A 21,433-nucleotide genomic window follows, 5' to 3' on the forward strand; every position below is an offset into this window, starting at 1 on the left:
TAGCAATTCTAATTTGTTCTAATTGACTGAAACTATTTTGGTAAAAATTGACTTTGACTTATGATTAATTTGAATCTTGATCTCTTAAGTGGATATACGTATTTACTGTGATCGATAGATACTAACCGTGAGGATTAATGATCCATAGTCACCAGAAACATCAGAGCAGGAGGAGTCCTTTGAATCTGTACTATTATGCCATTAGATAATAGCTGTTCAACACCTTAACCCCTAATAGACATTTTGATTCCATTAAGTCTAAATATTAACAAAAAAGGCTGTCAGATCCACTTTTGAAATTTAGAGTGACCGAAAGGAAACAGAAGATAATTTTCACACAATATCATTAAACCTCAACCTCAAGAGGCTTCTAACAATAGGAACTTTTATTTTAGTCATCCCTTTCATTCTTGAATACCAATCAGGGAAAATAGTTTTTCTCTGTCTACCCTATCAAATCATTTAATTATCATTTACAGTTCAATATTGTCTCATGCTAATTATATCAGCCTAGTCTGTGCAGCAATAGTTTGGTGATCCATATCAGAATCACATTTACTGTCACTGACGTTAGTCGTGTTTTTTTTTGTTTAGCGTAAGCAGTACAGGCTGTCATAACAAATAACTACAAGTTAAAGTTAATAAATAATATGTGCAAAAGTGGAATAATGAAGTAGTGTTTGTGGGTTCCTGGACTATTCGGAAATCTGATGGCAGAGAGGAAGAAGCTGTTCCTAAAATATTGAATGTGGGTCTTTAGGCTCTCCCTAATGGTAGTAATGAGAAGAGGGCTTGCCCTGGACGACAAGCATCCTTGATGTTGGAATCCACATTCCTGAGGCACTACCTCTGAAGATGTCCTCGATGTGGGAATGCTTGTGCCCGTGATGGAGCTGACTGAGTCTACATCCCTCTGAAGGCTCTTATGATCCTATACATTGGAGCCTTTAACCAAACATGATGCAACCAATCAGAATGCTCTCCACAATACATCAGTAGAAGTTCGCTTGAGTCTTTGGTGACATGCCAAATTTCCTCAAACTCCAAATGAAGTATAGTCACTGGCATGCCTTTGTTTTGACTGTATCAATGTGGTGGGCCCCGGATGAACCCTCTGAGATGTTAATGCCCAGGAACTTGAAACTACTCATCCTTTAAGAACTGTTCACTGCTGACCCTTCAGTCAGGATTGGTCTGGACTCTCCTGACTTCCCTTTTCTGAAGTCCACGTTCACGCTGGGCTTGCTGACATTGAGTGCAAGGTTGTTACTGTGATACCACTCGGCCAACCTATCTATTTTGCTCCTTTACACCGACACATTGCCATCTGAGATTCTGCAACAACAGTAGTTTCATTGGCAAATTTATTGATGGTGTTTGGGCTATTTCTAGCCACACAGTCATGAGTGTAGAGAGAGAAGAAGAGCAGTGGGTGAAGCTCACATTCTTGAGTTATGCTTCTATTGTTTGTCAGCAAGGAGGAGATATCACCAATCCATGTTGACTAAGGTCTCCCAACCCAGGTTTGAAGCTTGTTGATCAGTAATGAGGGGACAATGTTGTTGAAAGTGAACAGTAATCGATAAGACTGATATGGGTATTGCTCTGTCCTGGTGCTCCAAAGCCGAGCGGAGAGTCAAAGAGGTTACAGCCACTGTAAACATTTGTGGTGGGAGATAAATTGCAGTAGGTCCAGGTCTTTGCTCAGGTAGAAGTTAAAATCTTGCCATGATAAACCTCACAAAGCACTTCCTCCCAGTAGATGGGAGTGCCACTGGTGATACCCATTGAGGAAGTTCACACTGCTCTTCATGGGCTGATGAAGACTGATGCCCTTTTGAAGCACGTGAGAACCTCCGACTGCAGCACTGAGAGGTTGAAGCTGTCCTTGAACACTCCTGCCATTTCGTTGGCACAGGTTTTCAGTTCCCTGCCAGGTACACCATTGAGGTATGGCTCCTTGAGAGGGTTCACCCCTGAGAGGGCTGTTCTAACACTGTCAGAGATCACAGGGTCGTCGGATGCCGTGAGGATTCACAAAGATGTAGTTTTATTCTCCCTTTGAAAGTATGCATAGAAGGTGTTGAGCTCATCAGAGAGTGAAGCATCACTGCTAATTCCAAATGAGAATCAGGTTTATTATCACTGGCATGTGTCGTGAAATTTGTTAACTTAGCAGCAGCAGGACAATGCAGTAATATAGAAAGAAAAAGTAAATAAGTAAATCAATTACAGTAAGTATATGTATATTAATAGTTAGATTTAAAATAGTGCAAAACAGAAATGATATATATTAAAAAAGCAAAGTAGTGTTCATGAGTTCAATGTCCATTTAGAAATCTATGGCAGAGGGGAAGAAGCTGTTCCTGAATCGCTGAGTGTGTGCCTTCAGGCTTCTGTATCTCCTACCTGATGGTAACAGTGAGAAGAGGGAATGTCCTATGTGAAGAGGATCCTTAATAATGGATGACACCTTTCAGAGGCACTGCTCCTTGAAGATGTTTTGAATATCACGGAGGCTTGTACCCCAGTTGGAGCTGACTAATTTAACAACTTCCTGTAGCTTCTTTTGGTACTGTACTGTAGTACCCCCTTCCCACCTCAGACAGTGATACAGCCTGTCAGATTGCTCTCCATGGTACATCTATAGAAGTTTTCAAGTGTTTTTAGGTGACAAACCAAATCTTGTCAAACTCCAAATGAAATATAGCCACTGTATTGATTTCTTTATAGCTGGATCGATATGTTGGGACCAGGTTAGATCCTCAGAGACCTTGACACCCAGGAATTTGAAATTGCTCACTCTCTCCACTTCTGTTCCCTCTATGAGGATTGGTTCATGTTCCGTCATCTTACCCTTCCTGAAGTCTACAGTCAGCTCTTTCGTCTTATCGACATTGAGTGCAAGGTTGTTGCTGTGATACCACTCAACTAGCTGGTGTATCTCACTCCTCTACGCCCTCTCATCTCCATCTGAGATTCTACCAACGATGGTTGTATCATCAGCAAATAATAGATGATATTTGAGCTATACCTAGCCACGCAATCATGGTTGTAGAGGGAGTAGAGCAGTGGGCTAAGAACACACCCCCAAGCTGTGCCACTGTCGATTGTCAATGAGAAAGAAATATTATCACCAATCTGCACAGGTTGTGGTTACCTGATTAGGAAGTCGAGGATCCAATTGCAAAGAGAGGTACTGAGGCCAAGGTTCTGCAGCTTATCGATCAGGACTGTGGAAATGATGGTGTTAAACACTGAGTCACTGAGTCAACCAACAGCATCCTGACATGGGTGTTTTTATTGTCCAGCTGACCTAAGACCATGTAAAAAGCCATTGGGATTGTATCTTCCGTTGACCAACTGTGGTGATAGGCAAATTGCAGTGGGTCCAGGTCCTTGCTGAGGTAGGAGTTCAGTCTAGTCATGACCAACCTCTCAAAGCATTTCATCACCATCGATGTGAGTGCTACTGGGTGATAGTCATTAAGGCAGCTCACTCTACTCTTCTTAGGCTCTGGTATTATTGTTGCCTTTTTGAAGTATGTGGGAGCTTCTGACTGTAGCAGTGAGAGGTTGAAAATGTCCATGAATACTCCCGCCAGTTGGTTGGCACAAGTTTTCAGAACCTTACCAGGTACTCCATTGAGGCCTTCTGCCTTGTGAGGGTCCACCCTCCTGAACGACAGCCTGACATTGCCCTCCAAGACAGAGATCACAGGTCATCAGTTGCTGCAGGGATCTTCACAGCTGAGGTTATATTCTCTCATTCAAAGCAGACATTGAAGGCATTGAGCTCATCTGGTAGTGAAGCACCCTGCCATTCATACTATTGGGTCTTGCTTTATAGAAGGTGATGTCCTGCAAACCCTGCCAGAGCTGGAGGAGGTCATGGACAGACGTATCAGAATGGGAATGGGAAGTGGAATGAGAATGGGTGGCCACTGGGAGATCCCACTTTTTCTGGTGGATGGAGCATAAGTGCTTGGCAAAGCGGCCTCCCAGTCGATGCTGGGTCTCACCAATATACAGGAGGCTACGCCAGGAGCATCAGACACAGTATATGAACTCAACAGGCTCGCTGGTGAAGTGTCACCTCACTTGGAAGGACTGCGTGGGGCCCACTTTCTGCTTTCCACAGGGATCACTCCCTTTGCGAATCCCTTGTCCGTTTGTCCCTCCCCACTGAGCTCCCTCCTGGCACTTATCCTCGCAAGCAGACAAGTGCTACCCCAACACCTGCCCCTACACCTCCTCCCTCACATTCAGGGTGTGGCCACACTTAGGGAGGAGAAACAACACCTTATGTTCCGTTTGGGTAGCCTCCAACCTAATGACATTAACATGGATTTCTTGAACTTCAGGTAATGCCCCCCCCCCCACTCTCCTTCACCATTCCCCATCCCCAATTCCCTCTCTCACCTTATCTCCTTGCCCATCCATCCCCTCTCTGTGGGGCTGCTCCCCTCTTTTCGTTCTTCCATGGCCATCTGTCCTCTTCTTTCAGACCCCCCCCCCACCTTCTCCAGCCCTGTATCTCTTTCAGCAATCAACTTACCAGCTCTTTACTTCATCCCTCCTCCTCCCAGTTTCACCTATCACCTTGTGTTTCTCCCCCCATCTTTTAAATCTACTCCTCAGCCTTTTTTTCTTCAGTCCTGCCAAAGGGTCTCGGCCTGAAACGTTGACTGTACTCTTTTCCATAGTTGCTGCCTGGCTTGCTGAGCCCCTCCAGCTTTTTGTGTGAATAACATGCAACTGTTATGTTTTGTAATCAAAAGCTAACATTGATTTCTCTGACTTACGATAATGCCCTCCCACCCCCCTTCACTTTTCCCGATTCCCATTTCCCTTTCTCACCTTATCTCCTTATCTGCCTATTTATATCCTCCCTCTTGTGCTCCCCCTTTTCTTTCTTCCATGGCTTCTGTCCTCTCCACCAGATTCCTCCTTCTCCAGCCCTGTATCCCAGTTCTTTACTTCACCCCTCCCCCCTCCCAATTTCACCTATCACCTGGTGGTTCTCCCTCCCCTCCTTCCACTTTGGTTCCTCATTTCTTTTTTTCCAGTCGTGATGAAGGGTCTCAGCCCGAAACATCGACTGTACTCTTTTCCATAGATGCTGCCTGGCCTGCTGAGTTCCTCCAGCATTTTGTGTGTGTTGCTGACAAATATAATGAGCTGCTGCCCCAGGGCTCTTGCCGATGGCCGTTATCAGCGGTGGCATGTCCAGGTCCTCCAGAGAATTGCTGAGACAGTCTGCAGCACTCTTAACATCTGCCAGAAAACAGGTCCGGTCAAGAATACCGTCTGTTTTGTCAAAGAGGGGGGAAAACCAACAGAACCAGAAAGCAACTGGGTTACTCTTCACTGAGCAGGACTGGAAGCTGAAAGACTACCTGGGAAAACATCTGCCCCTCATCAAAGAGACTACGTTGCAGCCCGACATTGTGTTGTGGTCTGACTCATCGAAGCACGTTCTTATGCTTGAGCTTACCGTGCAGTGGGAAGATCGCATGGAGGAGGCCTATGAGTGGAAAAGAGCCAAGTATGAAGATCTGAAGAACAACTGCCAAAGAAGAGGCTGGAGATCAAAGTGTTGGCCCGTGGAGGTCTGGTGTCGTGGCTTTGCAGGCCAGTCGCTCTGCAAAGTATGCACTGCACTGGAATCACAGGAGAGAAGAAGGAGAGCCATTTCTACCACCATAGATGCATCAGAGAAAGCATCAAGATGGCTCTGGATAAAGAGGACAGAGCCCTGGGTTGCTGCTAGGGCACAGGCCAGGGTCTGATCAATCCCGGTCAGGTTGCCTGAGCAATGATGTATGATGATGAAAGACCGGAAACACCTGACGACCCCAGGTAACATCACTGATGATGTTCTCTAGCTTAGCATCGTGCAGATGTTTCTGTAAGAGGAAGAAGAAAGGTTATTTTGGTACTGAGTGTTAGCTAAATGGAGGCAGCTTTACTACTTCTGAGTCAAAAAGAGTTGAGCTCATACACAGCTTGCATTTTTATATCACTTTTGGTGTAGTAGATATTTTCAGGGACATTTACAGACCACATAATGTGGTCTCATAAGACCACATTAGTATTGAATAGGTGGTCAATAAAGTAGGATTTAAATCATAAAAGAGAACAAAACTAGAATTGGTAAAAGCAAGATTATGTTGTCAATGACTTAGATTTTTGGTGGGATGTTGGTATTCCATGATATTGTAACAGGTTTCCTGGTACTAATTACCTTGCTGAATTCGGTGCATAAATCAGAGAACCTATTCATCAAGGAGATATGAGGAAATCTGCGGATGCTGGAAATTCAAGCAACACACACAAAATGTTGTTGGAACACAGCAGGCCAGGCAGCATCTATAGGGAGAAGCGCTGTCGACGTTTCGGGCCAAGACCCTTCATCAGGACTAAGTGAAAGGAAAGATAGTAAGAGATTTGAAAGTGGGGGGGGGGGAAACGCGAAATGATAGGAGAAGACCAGAGGGGGTGGGGTGAGGCTGAGAGCCAGAAAGGTGATTAGCAAAAGGGATACCGGGCTGGAGAAGGGAAAGGATCATAGGACGGGAGGCCTAGGAGAAAGAAAGGGGGAGGGGAGCACCAGAGGGAGATGGAAAACAGGCAGAGTGATGGGCAGAGAGAGAAAAATAAACTAAATATATCAGGGATGGGGTAAGAAGGGGAGGGGTATTAACAAAGTTAGAGAAGTCAATGTTCATGCCATCAGGTTGGAGGCTACCCAGCCAATATATAAGGTGTTGAGACTTTTCATTCCAGGATGAAGGAGATGTCTTCCTTTTTTAAACAAAGGGGCTTCCCTTCCTCCACCATCAACTCTGCTCTCAAACACATCTCTCCCATTTCCCGCACATCTACCTTCACCCCATCTGCCCACCACGCCACTCGGGATAGGGTTCCCCTTGTCCTCACCTACCACCCCACCAGCCTCCGGTTCCAACGTATAATTCTCCGTAACTTCCGCCACCTCCAACATGATCCCACTACCAAGCACATCTTTCCCTCCCTCCCTCTTTCTGCTTTCCGCAGGGTTCGCTCCCTACACAACTCCCTTGTCCACTCGTTTCCCCCCATCCTTTCCCACATATCTCCCTCCTGGCACTTATCCTTGTAAACGGAACAAGTGCTACACCTGCCCTTACACTTCCTCCCTCACCACCATTCAGGGCCCCAGGCAGTCCTTCCAGGTGAGGTGACACTTCACCTCTGAGTTGGCTGGTGTGGTATACTGCGTCCGGTGCTCCCAGTGTGGCTTTTTATATATTGGTGAGACCCGACACAGACTGGGAGACCATTTCGCTGAACACCTATGCTCTGTCCGCCAGAGAAAGCAGGATGTCCCAGTGGCCACACATTTTAATTCCATGTCCCATTCCCATTCTGATATGTCTATCCATGGCCTCCTCTACTGTCAAGATGAAGCCACACTCAGGTTGGAGGAACAATACCTTATATACCGGCTGGGTAGCCTCCAACCTGATGGCATGAACATTGACTTCTTTAACTTCCGTTAATGCCCCTCCCCTTCTTACCCCATCCCTGATATATTTAGTTTATTTTTCTCTCTCTGCCCATCACTCTGCCTGTTCTCCATCTCTTTCTGGTGCTCCCCTTCCCCTTTCTTTCTCCATAGGCCTCCCATCCCATGATCCTTTCCCTTCTCCAGCTCTTGTTTTCCTTTTGCCAATCACCTGTCTGGCTCTCAGATTCACCCCACCTCCTCCAGCCTTCTCCTTTCATTTCGCATTTTCCCCTCCCCCTCCTACTTTCAAATCTCTTACTATCTTTCCTTTCAGTTAGACCTGACGAAGGGTCTCGGCCCGAAACGTCAATAGTGCTTCTCCCTATAGATGCTGCCTGGCCTGCTGTGTTCCACCAGCATTTTGTGTGTATCATCAAGGAGATAGAAGCTTTGGAGTGGGCGCAGGGGAGATGTACCAGGATGCTGCCTGGATTAGAGAGCATGTCTTATGAGGAAAGGCTGAGCAAGCTAGAGCTTTTCTCTTTGAAGCAAAGGAGGGTAAGAGGTGACTTGATAGAGGTATAAAGGATGATAAGAAGCATAAGCAGAGTGGACAAGTGCATTCTTTTCCAGGGCAGGAATGGGTAATACAAGAGGGCATAATTTTTGACGTAGTTGGAGGAAAGTATAGCAAGCAGGTTCATGTCAGAGGTAAGTTTTTAAAACAGTGAATATTAGGTGCATCAACTGCACTGTCGGGGGTGATGGTAAAGGCAGATAAGTTAAGGACATTTAAGAGACTCGGGCACATGAATGAGAGTGAAAAATGGAGATCTACATGGGAGTTATTAATTAGATTGATCTTGGAGGTGGTTAAAAGGTTGTTACAACATTGAGCACCAAAGGGCCTGTACTGTATTGTTCAAATGTTCTCTGATTTGCATTTCATTAGTTGCTATCTCCAAAGAGCAAATCTATTTAGTGATGTTGAGACATGCCCTTTCCTCTAACACTGTCTAATATTGGACAGGCTGCTATCTTAATATCCCAGCCTGAGCACTTTGAGAAGCTAATTGATAAGAAAAAGGTACAGAAATAATTTGATGCCAGGATGTAATACTGCTTCAAAGTATCATCAAAGCTTAACTCTGATGATGTTCCTTTGTTATACTGCCCTTGTTTTCTTTTGTTTGCTTGACTAGGAGGCTGTCTGCAGTGTTCAGCAGGATCTCGCAGGTGCCATTACTACTAACTGTGTGGAAGGTCTTTTATAACTTAATAAATGATAAAGAGGTCGCTGTTGTGCCCAGTTTTTTTTCTTACAGCAAACATTATGTGAACGACATGTCCAAATGCGAAGCTGCACGCTCTAAATCCAAACTGACTCTCAGAGTAGATTGTTTTAGCAAGGACATGGTCTTTTCAACAGGAGAGCTTGCATGCAATTTGGTATGCAGTGAACATAATTATGTATTTTTGTGCTTTGGTTTAGTTTTTTCAGATCTTTAGTTTTTAAATATATTTTAATAATTTCAATGTCTCCAGAAATTACTGATTAATTTGAATTTTTCTGAATGTAAGAAGAAGAATAAGCATTCATAACATTTGACAGGAGCTAAAACAAAGCATGCTAGTTAGTCATCAGTCAGAGATACGTTTTAGCACTATGTGGGTCAATAGTTCTGTGTTCTATTTCCATCCCCCGCCCCACCCAAACACCTATATGATTATTTATAAATGCATGGCCTTGCCAAACATCTTGCTCGGAGCCCCTTCAAGATAATGCCCTTAAATACATACTGTACCTAGGATAGGGTGGGGGGGGGGGTCTGCTTTCTGCAGGTTCTGGGATATTAGGCAACATAAATTTTGAAATATTAGAATATTGCCATGCAGGGAAACTGAGTAATTTAAAAAAACAATATATGTTTTGCATTGGTTGATGAATTTTGTAACTGAAATATATGGATGCTCTTTGGAAGATTTTGAAAATGCTATATTTAAATTTATCTGCATTTTCTACTATCTGCAGAAACATTTTGATGATCAAAGAAACAGCTATGTTACATCCATTATCATGGGATGGTTGAGTTAATAAGTATTTCTAACATATTCTGATGGAACAACAGTAAAACTTGGCATGAATGTAACAAAATCCCTCCATTTCAGTAACAATGCTGTAATTTCACTCTCACCATATTCAACGTTCAATAGATTATTTTGAAGAATAAAAAATACTAATTATTGCTGAGACTTACAAACTATATTTTTGGATAAAACATAAACTTGGAATTATATAGAGCTTCACAAAAGTCTACTTATTTAACCTTGGCTCAAAGAGTTCCGTTGTCCCATTTTTATTTGGAAACGGCATTTTAAGGGATAAATTGAGGTCCCTTTATTATCTCCAGCAGTGAAGTAGAATAAGGGTAAGCATGGTATGAAAATCATTTTTATCCATTTGTCTGAATGTGATTCCTTCACTGATCATTGCTTTGACGAGCATCAGATTTTAATTAGACATAATGTCATTACCATCATCCGATTAGTATCTTGACTTAACTGTGGTATATGCCAAAAAGATGGAGACGAGTTCCTATGAAGAACCCTATCCAATATATTAATTTATTTTGCTTTTTCATTGTACTACAATATGACTTAATTAAAAAGAGAAAAACGTGATTTCAAACTGCTGTACCATTTCAGCATTCACTATTTATACTTTTTTATAACCTCATATTGGAGAATGCAATTCCAGCAGATCAAATCAGCCACTGATCTCAAGACGCTAGTCTTAGTACCTACAACTTCTGTGAGCATATGTGACTGCAAGCATATAACTGACTGAAATCAGTGAGTTATTTAATCACATGACTGTTAACAAGTGTGTAAACATAATTCATTGGAATTTTAAATTCATAAATAGCGCAGTATATTCTGCAATGATGTTATAAATACATACTATTGCCCATAGCATTTTTGGAAAAAAGGGATTTTACAGTCAAAGTAATGCTAAGGTTAACAATATTCCTGATTCTTTAAGTACAAAAGCAATTTCAACTGGTTGGAGGAATAAATCAAAAGGATAAACTCAATTTTTCAAAAATTGGGTATGTTTCGCCATTAACTTTGCAAAAATGCTACTTACTTTCTGCATAATCTTTAAAAACTGTATTGAATGGCATGAAATTGTTGTCCCTGCACAGTAAGTGTGAATTAAACTTGCCACAGACTGTCTATCTCTCTGTATAACAACATGCTAATTATTATTTACTGACAGTCAACCTCTCTGGCATTGCAATTATTACAATATTATTCTTCCATCCATTCAAGATTAATAGTTAGGGACTTTAAGAGATTCTTAAAATCTTCATTTATTATGCTTTATCTTTTTGATGCTTTTTCCTTTAATTTTAAACTAACTTTTCCTTCTTTCTCTTAATTCAGAATCAGAATCAGGTTTATTATCACCGGCATGTGATGTGAAATTTGTTAACTTAGCAGCAGCAGTTCAATGCAATACATAATCTAGCAGAGAGAGAGAGAGAGAGAGAGAGAGAAAAATAATAATAAATAAAATAGAACATAATAATAAATAAACAAATAAATCAATTGCATATATTGAATACATTTTTTAAAATGTGCAAAAACAGAAATACTGTAAATTTAAAAAGTGAGGTAGTGTCCAAAGCTTCAATGTCCATTTAGTAATTGGATGGCAGAGGGGAAGAAGCTGTTGCTAAATGGCTGAGTGTTTGCCTTCAGGCTTCTGTACCTCCTACCTGATGGTAACAGTGAGAAAAGGGCATTCACTGGTTGCTGGAGGTCTTTGATAATGGACGCTACCCTTCTGAGACACCGCTCCCTAAAGATCTCCTGGGTACTTTGTAGGCTAGTACCCAAGATGGAGCTGACTAGAGTTACAACCTTCTGCAGCTTCCTTCGGTCTTGTGCAGTAGCCCCTCCATACCAGACAGTGATGCAGCCTGTCAGAATGCTCTCCACGGTACAACTATAGAAGTTTTTGAGTGTATTTGTTGACATGCCAAATTTCTTCAAACTCTTTCTGTACTAAGATTGACATTAAATTTACCCCCTCCTCTGCTGCTCTTCTAATGTACATTTCCTTGATGATATAAATACTACTAATTCCATAATCATTTGGCCTGATAGGTTAAGGAGATGATAGATGATTGCCTTATTTACTCAGGTCTAAAATGCACACTTACTCTTGTTGCAACAGTCTCAGCTCATACTTTCAATAGCTTGCTATACAAAATGGTAAATACCTAAATGACAAGTTAACTAAAATCAGACACCTTTGAATGTACTTCCTTACATATGATTCTAATTATGTCAAGCTCCAAATAGGCATCTTTGCTCTTTACTCAATGCATCAGCCATTTTAAATACACAATAGAACTAAAGAAAAATGATCAGAGCACTAATGCTAACTCAACTTCTATTAAATTATTCTACTTAATGACTATTTCTTGATATGTTTGGTACAATACATCTTCTACTAACTATCTGAAGTATGCAATCAAATAGCCATGCATTTTAATTCCAATTCCCATTCTCATTCTGACATGTCAGCCCATGGCCTCCTTTTGTGTCAAGACAAGGTCACCCTTAGGATGGAGGAGCAACAGCTTATATTCCATCTTGGTTGCTTCCAATCTGATGGCACAAATATCTTTTTCTCCTTACAGTCAGAAAATTCCTCCCCCCCCTTCCTCTATTCCCCACTCTGAACTCTTTACCTCTTCTCACCTACCTATCACTTCCTCCTGGATCCCCTCCTCCTTCCCTTTCTCCTATGATCCACACTTCTCTCCTATCAGGTTCCTTTTTTTCCAGCCCTTGGCTTTCCCCCCTTACCTGGCTTCACCTATTACCTTCCAGCTACCCTTCTTCCCCTCCCCCACCCTTGTACCCTTGTCTTCCTCCTTCCTTCTTAATCTTAAAGAAGGGTCTTGGCCCAAAACGTCAACAGTTTATTCATTTCCCTAGATGCTGCCTGACCTGCTGAGTTCCTCCAGCATTTTGTGTGTGTTGCTCTGGATTTCCAGCATCTGGAGACTTTCTTGTGTTTATGATTTTATTTTGTTCGGCAGGGTGTTAACATTTGGAAAACCATTATTAGTTTTTATGAGCAACATGGCTAGTAGTACAACTTATTGTGTAGAATGTAGATATAGCCAGCATCATGGCAGCGATAGAAATTGTACATCTTTGGATAATGTTGATACCTTTGACATAAAGGACATCTCTGTTGATGAGGCTCGTGTATGTTGGAAAAGTTGCATTTGTGTTCCATAATCAAACAGCAACTGTAATTTACCCTTCTACTTCACTTAACATTTTGCATTATAAAGATTCCTCACAATAGCATTCACAATATTCAATATGGAGTCCCATGAGGGGGTATCAGAATATATGAATAAAAACTCAGTTAGCAGTTTCTTTCCATTTAGTATTCCTTTCTATTTTCTGCAAAATAGAAAATACTTTAGTTTCAGATCAATATCAATGAAGGAAGAAAAAATGCTTTTGTTTTTATGTTCAAATCTTAACTTCAAGACTTCATATGTAGGTTTTCATATTGAGCAAGTATATTTAGACTTTCATATTGACTGAAGACTTTTCATCTAATGAATCCACACCGAACTTATTGAATTAGATTATTTTCTGGTTTTCAGCAAAGACTCCTTCGGGATACTTGCTCAATGTTGTATGTTTTTCTTTTGATTTTAAAAATCTATGTAAATGATAATGGGCATTTTATTCCACAGAAAACAAATGTACATAAACCCACTTGCATAATGAAAGCTGTAGTGCTGATTAACCATAAGACTATTCATGAAGAACACCAGTGCGTTCAATTTAGAACCACCAATGCCAACTGATGATCCAAAAATAACAGAACATAGTTCAACTTGCAGGAATAACTAGATTTTCTTGCACCTGCAGTTATGTCTATTTGTGGTTTCTGTTAATTTAATTTCTACATACAGTTTCAAAATTGAGCATTAACAAGATATATATTTAACTATACATAGAACATTAATGTTTCAATAGAAATTTAGTTGATGTTAGAACCATCACAACCATTTCATGCTTCTTTTAACATGAACAGTTATTTTATTTGAATAAAGTAGTGAATACAAAGTGTGGGAGTAAAATTTAACATGATGTTTCTTTTTCTTTTCTTCAAATTAAATTTTTTTTTTTCATGTATTTTGTTCTTCAGGAGAGAAAGTGAAATGCGGATTCCTAATGGTTGGCTATGTCATCTGGCTCCTGAAATTATTCAACAACTCTCCCCATCTACAGATGAAGACAAACTCCCATTCTCCAAGCAATCGGATGTATTTGCATTTGGGTTAGTTTAGTGCAAGTTCATTAGATGGTCATTGTGGTGTCTGGTTTGAAAATAAGTGTGACGAAGCATTGCGTTAGGATATGAGAGTGGATATCGAACATTATCCAAGTTTAAATCTAGCCCAGAAGTCAGGTGCTCAGTGGAAAAGCTACAGGATTGTAATTTCCATTCAACATAATTTTCCTCCGTGGACAGGAAGAACATAAGCAGAAAATACTTAAAACACTCAGGAAGTCAAGCAGCATGACAAGGAAACATTTCAAGTTGAAGACCCTTTGTCTAATGCATCCACACTGAGTTTCTTCTATTCACTGTTTCTTCTCATCATGTTTTTAAGTGACATTTTTATCTTCTTTCACTTTTTACAGCTACTGCCTGCCCTGCTGAGTATTAAAAGCATTTTTTGATTTTATTTTAGATTTTCAACATCTGTAGACTATTTTCTGATTTTCATGGAAGACTCCTATTTTATCCTTTTGGGGTACTTGCTCAAAGTTGTATGTTTTTCTTTTACATTTTTATTTGTAAATGATAATAATCATTTTATTCCACATAAGATAAAAATAAATTAAAGAGAATTTTCATCTTATTTCTCATCACTGACTGCTCAATATTACAGCAACAAATACAAGCTTTTTCATCTGCCCATTGAATTTTCCTTACATTATATATTTGAAAATTATAAAATCAAATGGAGAGCAAACCAAACCCAAGACTGCAATATGGAACATAACTATTTTTATGACAGATTACTTTTAACAACTTGGATGGTAGGAGTAATAATTAATATTTTGGTGAGTTTGCAGTTAATATGTTAAAGTGAAACACACCTTATCTTCAACAATTGTGGATTTTGTGTAACTATCTGCACCCTACCACCTTAAAACAAATATTGCAAGTTGGAAAGAATATACTGATGAAAAATGGAGTCAGATATGATGTAGCATCTGGCAGGACTGGTAGCATACCACATGTGACTCTGGATATGACTGCCATAGATGTGTGTAAAAATTCAGGTGTTATCTTCCTGAATAGAAATGCACAAACCGATATTTTGATAGTAGTCAGTTTCTTTCAAAAGCACACGCTTCATAAAATCTGGCTGAAAGATGAAAATAGAGTTAGTACTCCTTAAAACAAGTTGTTTTGCCTTTAGCAATCTAATCAAGAGGATATACTGATAAACCTACCAATGTAATTTATTGTACCAAATATGTATGGAGTGCAGGTTCCATAATTTGACTGTTAAAATTTCTACTGCTATGCTGCAGATATTTCATTTTAGCAGGTTTCTGCAAAAGCAGTGTGTCCTACTGGTAGAATTATTTTGGTTTCAGCTAAAGATAAGAAGCCCTGCTGTTTAGCTTAGGAATGTTGTGTCAGCCATTCAGGATGGGGGGGATCTGGAGAAAGATCTAGAGAGAGCAGGGCGGAGGAAGTTTTGTGATGGGCAGTAGTCCGATTTGGGCTCTTTTGGTGGGTGCTGTGGAGTGGGACAGAAGAGAAGATGCTGCAGAATTGCAATGGAAGGTAAGTCCCTATTGCATGAAGTGCTTTCTTCAGATGAATGGCTCCAAGGAGGAAGGGCCAATACTACTGAGAGAAAGCCAGTTTGTTCGAGCTGGACTTTGAGGGAAGTTCAGACTGTGGCGGGTGCTTTGGGTTTGACGCTGCGAGTAGTGGTTATACCCAGCTTTGAAGGAGACAAGCTGCAATGATCATGTACTCAATTAGACTGGGCTAATCGTAATAGGCCCTTTTTTCCTTCTTTCTTTTCTTTCTTTTAATAACTTCTATAAAGCTAAAATTAGTAAATATACTTCCTTTATAATTCTATGTGGTGTATGATCTGTTATTTCGTGCTGGCAGTTAATTGTGTATGGGAAGAATTTGCATAGCATTTGCCCAAATTGATGTTTCTTTAAATGGAACATCACAGTGTTCTTGTTTAGTTGAGCCACAAATCATACTGACCCTGGATGTATATTGTTTATGAAAGGTGGCCTTCTCACCACTGAGTCACGTGGCTGATCGCAGAGTTAACTAACGAGCCGAGCTAGTATACGAGCCTGGTAGGGGGATTATAAATGCATTAATTCATGTTCCACAGGGGTCTGTGTTGGACCACTTCTTTTTACTTTATATGTCAATGATTTGGATGACAGAATTGATGGGTTTGTTGCAAATTTTGCAAATGATATGAAGATAGCTGGAAGGGCAGGTAGTTTTGAGGAAGTAGAGAGGCTACAGGAGGACTTAGAAAGATTAGGAGAATGGGTAAAGAAGTGTCAGATGGAATACAGTGTCAGGAAGTGTATGGTCATGCACTTTGGTAGAAGAAATGAAAGGGTAGATTATTTTCTAATTGGAGAGAAAATGCAAAAAAACTGATGCAAAGGGACTTGGGAGTCCTTGTGCAGGATTCCCTAAAAGTTAATTTGCAGGTTGTGTCGGTGGTAAGGAAGGCAAATGAAAAGTTAGCATTCATTTCAAGAGGGCCAGAATATAAAAAGCAAGGATGTAATGTTGAGCATTTCTCAAGCAGTGGTGAGGCCTCACCTGGAGCATTGTGAGCAGGTTTGGGCCCCTTACCTTAGAAAGGATGTGCTGAAACTGGAGAGGGTTCAAAGGAGGTTCACAAAAATGATTCCAGGATTGAACAGCTTGTCGTATGAAGAGTGTTTGATAGATCTGGGCCTGTATTCACTAGAATTCAGAAGAATGAGAGGTAACCTAATTGAAGCTTATCAAATGGTGAAAGACCTTGGTAGACTGGATGAGGAGAGAATGCTTCCTATGGTGAGAGAGTCTAAGACCAGAGGGGACAGCCTCAGAATAGAGGGGCGTCATTTTAGATGATGAAGAATTTCTTTAGCCAGAGAGCAGTGAATCTTTAGGATGTTTTGCCATGGGCAGCTGTGGTCTTCGTCTATATTTAAGGCCTAGGTTGATAGACTCTTGATTGGTCAGGGCATGAGGAATACGGGGAGAAGGCAAGAGACTGTGGCTAAGAGGAAAATGGATCAGCTATGATGAAATGGTGGAGCAAACTCGAAAGACAAAATAATCTAATTCTGCTCCTGTCTTAATAGTCTCATGCTTTTCTTTTATTAATGTTGTTATATGTTGAATTTCAGTTTTAATCTAGTTTTATTCACCGGAAATATATTGGCAAAGTTACAACCTCCTTGGTTAGATTTTAAGAACCAATGAAATAACCACCAGTCCTAGCACACTAAAATTTAACAGCATAGTGTGTGTAGTATTCAGATGCCATTGGAATAGAAATGATAGAATTGTAATTCATTCCTATTCATTTAGATTCTGACAAAGGAAAATAACAAAATATATTTTATTTAAATATTTTGTAGGTCTTGTATTACACAGCTAAGGAAGTTTTATCTGCTGCCACTGACTTGGTATGCAAGAGCTTTGATTTAGTCTATTAGTACTGTGGCAACCTACTGTATAGTTTCAAGCAGAAATATGACTACCATTTTCTGCAGTGTGAATATATGCAGTACAATAAAGCCATTGTTATGAAATGTCTTTGTGCAGAGTTTACTGTTTAAGCCTGTGCAATTATATATACTTTCTAAGAGAACAATATGTTGAACTAATTATTTCAAATTTTATGACAGAACCATATGGTATGAGTTGCACACACGTGAGTGGCCTTTCAAGAATCAGCCCACAGATGCGATAATATGGCAAGCTGGGCGAGGAATGAAGCCTAATCTAAGTCAAATTGGCGTAGGAAAGGAGATAGCGGTAAGTAGAGGCCAAACAACTGTTATTTATTAAACTTATTCAATAATGTTAATCTACTGTACATCATGCTGATTGCTTTCTCTTATTTAGGTAATGTTCCTTTATAATCTGACAGCAATAAATTATTACACTAAGATGTGGGGTTTTACAAGTGTGGAATATCCAGTTGCTTTCAGGTTCTTTTTGAAAAGTGCTAATTGGATCTAGAACATACTAGATCATGAACACAAGAGATTCTGCAGATGCTGGAAATCCAGAACAAAACAAAAAAAAATGAACACACACACACACACACACACACACACACACACACACACATACACACACACACACACACACACACACACACACACACACACACACACACACACACACACACACACACACACACACACACACACACACACACACACACACACACACACACCCCCCTCAAATTTTGCACTGAAAGAGAACCTAAAATGTAATGCCATTCTGGGGTTGTTCAATACACGATTGGGATTGGATCTTAATTGAGAACAGAAATACTGGAAACACTCAACAGCTCAGCCTGCATCTGTAGAGGAAGTACAATCCACAATCCATATCCACAGTCACCAGTCACCATAAATGAACCCGATATACAGATTCTGTGGTAACTAGAACAAAGCATGAGACATTGCTCTTTCTGCGTCTCACAACGTCATTCAACTCCACCTGGAGCAAAGCAGCTTGGCCACTACCCTATCTGTCATTCCAAACATTCGCCTTATCTACCATTAGTTAACTTGCATTAAACGCTTGCTGGAATAAGAAGCCATAGAAAAAGACCAATAGATTTTAGAGTAACATACACAAAATACTGGAGGACCTCAGCAAGTCAGGCAGCATCTATGGAGAGGAATAAATAGCAGACATTTCAGGTTGAGGAGTCCTTGATGAATGGTTTTGGCACAAAACGTTGATTCTTTATTCCTCTCCATAGATGCTGCTTGACCTGCTGAGTTCCTCTGGGGGGGGTGTGTGTGTGTGTGTGTTTCTGATATTCAAAACCATTCAACTGCCTTTCAAGTTAATAAAATTAAATTCACAATGGCTGTATAACATTGCATCTTTGAATGACATCAACATTAGAGATTGAAGGGAAAAAAACACTTTAATTTGCAAAATATAATCAGTATTGGTGGAATTAGAACCCAGGAGTCCAGACTGGTTTGATCCGTCACTTTAAGCCCCTTCCATAACAACTCGCACACAAATGTTGCTTATGATGAGCCCACAATATTATTTTAGTCAATATGCATTAGCTCTAATTCTGCTTTAAAATTTTGAAAGAAATGGTGGCTGTATCAAACTCTTTTTTCTCGTTACCAGGACATGAATTCATGTACAATGTCTGAAATACATCTTATGGAAATGTTTGTTTGATGATGAACTTCAATAAAAAAATAAATTTCAAATGAAAAAAAAAACAAAAGTTACTTGAAACGAGCAGCTTCTCATAATTACTCAGCTGTCTTGCTAAGTCTAATCTTGGGACCAGTACCTATGATCTTACTCAACCAATTCTTATAGGACACTGTACTTTCACCATGCAACGTTTATAAGCAATAAAGAGACACATCAGAGTAGGGATACACAGCACCAAGCTTACAAATGTTTTGTTGCAATTAATTAAATGGTTCCAATTATTGATATTAATTTTCTAACATTTCAACTAATTTTGTTTTCAATGGTGCTTAAAAGCCAGTTGATTAGTGACATTTATTCCATTGATTCTGCTCTTATATTGATGATAAATCATTTTCTACTTCATGCATATCCAGAATATAAATCCTTTGGGTTTCTCATCTCTGGCCAATTCAACTACAGTACTTCTTTATAAATTATCCTGTGTTCATTGATTTGGTGAGCATTTAATAACCCACTTATTGTGATATCCTTTCAGCCAAAGTGTATCTGTTTCCAATTGATTTTAGGACATCTTGATTTTCTGCTGGGCCTACGAGCAGGAGGAACGGCCTAGTTTCTCGAAGATCATGGAGCTGCTTGAGAAGCTGCCCAAGCGGAACCGTCGGCTCTCTCACCCTGGACATTTCTGGAAGTCAGCTGAGTACGTCTCCCTTAGCTCCAATGTGTGAAGCTCCAGATGCATATCATCGCATTTTGGATCCAGCCTTGCATTTCATGCATTATGTTCGGTTGACCATTTGCTTTCGTGTTCCGAGCAGCTGATGGACAAATCTGATCAATCATTCAAGGATGCACAAAACTGAGAATCACAAACTGAAACTCAAAGTGAGTATTGTAAACCTCAGTCTTGACCGAATAAAATGCACGGCTGTAGCAGGCAAAATTTTACACATCTTTTTTATAACCCCTCTGGAGAAAGAGTGTACAGCATGGAAAAGTTGCTTGATTTAGTTACTCAGATTTGTTTTAACTTTGAGTCTTGTGCATAGCAGGCACATAATGCACACTTGGAGGAAAGACCAGTGGCTTCAAAGATACTTGTGAATGAAAGGAATGACATGTTTGCCAAATATTTAGACTTTCATTATCCCATGATTCCACGAGGAAAGTTCCAACTGTTCAAATGGATGGAGCCTAATTAGAACGAGTGACTTTGTTCATTTTCTGTGAGAACCTGATAAGGCTACATTACCAGCACATCATTCAGTTAGGACATTGGGGGGGGGGGGGGGTCGGGAGATAAAGAAAGTGAGATCCTTTATCATTGTTGTCCGTACCTGTACCACAGTAGCTGCGGATCAGACAGTGTCTTTGAGATGTGCAATATGAAGTGTATTCTTATCAGGTTTTTGATGGTACATACGTTCCTCGTCCTTGAAATAAGGCTACAAACTGCATATAGTGCTCCTTAATTGATCAATAATAGTATATTTATTTAATCCCATTCTACAAGGGTTTGGCACTGAAGGGGGAGATGCAAATTGCTGCTGAGAGCTTGATCGTGAACCCAGGAATGAGGCAAGCTGTTGGGCTGTATGGACCTTGTCATTCTTGCCCTCTGAATGAGATTATATCCTCATCAGCAATTGTTGTATCCATTCTGACCTATTGCCTGTAATAGGATTCTGTCACATTGCCAATCAATGGAAAAGAAACTATAAATCAGTCCTTTCTTCCTCCACATTCTTTGATTACCTCACTGACTCTAGGTCCAGTGCTCTATCTCCTGCTATCTCCCTCCTATCAGTTTTACTCTGCCTTCTCCCGTTCTGAATGCTCCCACTGATTGTGCCAATTGCTGTCATGAAATAAGCAATTCTTGATGCCAGATTTTTAAGCACAATCTTTTCACAAAACTTAGTTGACGCGTCTGTATATCTTAGCTATTAATGCTTTGGTTCTATAGTTTTGTATGATAATTTATTCAGATCCTTGTGCTGTGAAGCACCAGTGTTTCTTGTTTTTGAGGTAGGACTACTTGTTTAACTTTTATCAATGCACCTTGGCATTTGGATGTATTTTTTAAGGGATCGTCTTTTTTCCTTTTTACAATTGAGGTTAAACTCTGAAAGTAATTGATGCCAGAAGCGTGAATCTTGGTGGATTGATCCGTAGTTCCATCAATAGCTGGTATTCTGCTAGTGTTATTATCTCACAGAGTAGATCTATTATTTCCCATTACAAAGTTGAACATTAATGCATATAACTTTAGAAAATTCTGTTAGTGAAATTGTATTTATTTAGCACCTTGCCATGACCTTAGGTCACCCTAATGTGCTATATAATCAGTATGCTACTTTAAAAGTAGAATTAATAGAATTACAGTTATGTTG

At 40.2% G+C, this 21,433-nt stretch overlaps 1 protein-coding gene across 1 annotated transcript in view; it reads left to right on the forward strand.

Annotated features, from left to right (window-relative positions):
* Positions 1–19,889, forward strand: part of ksr2 (kinase suppressor of ras 2) — a 365,555-nt gene extending 345,666 nt beyond the window's left edge. Inside the window, exons 18-20 of the mRNA XM_059986939.1 lie at positions 13,746–13,877; positions 17,519–17,648; positions 19,607–19,889. Coding sequence (XP_059842922.1) covers positions 13,746–13,877; positions 17,519–17,648; positions 19,607–19,768 — 424 coding nt within the window. The 3' untranslated portion in view covers positions 19,769–19,889. The remainder of the gene's footprint in view (positions 1–13,745; positions 13,878–17,518; positions 17,649–19,606) is intronic.
* The last annotated feature ends 1,544 nt before the right edge of the window (positions 19,890–21,433 follow it).

The sequence above is a fragment of the Hypanus sabinus genome, chromosome 13, assembly GCF_030144855.1.
Source record: "Hypanus sabinus isolate sHypSab1 chromosome 13, sHypSab1.hap1, whole genome shotgun sequence".
NCBI classification, from domain to species: domain Eukaryota; kingdom Metazoa; phylum Chordata; class Chondrichthyes; order Myliobatiformes; family Dasyatidae; genus Hypanus; species Hypanus sabinus.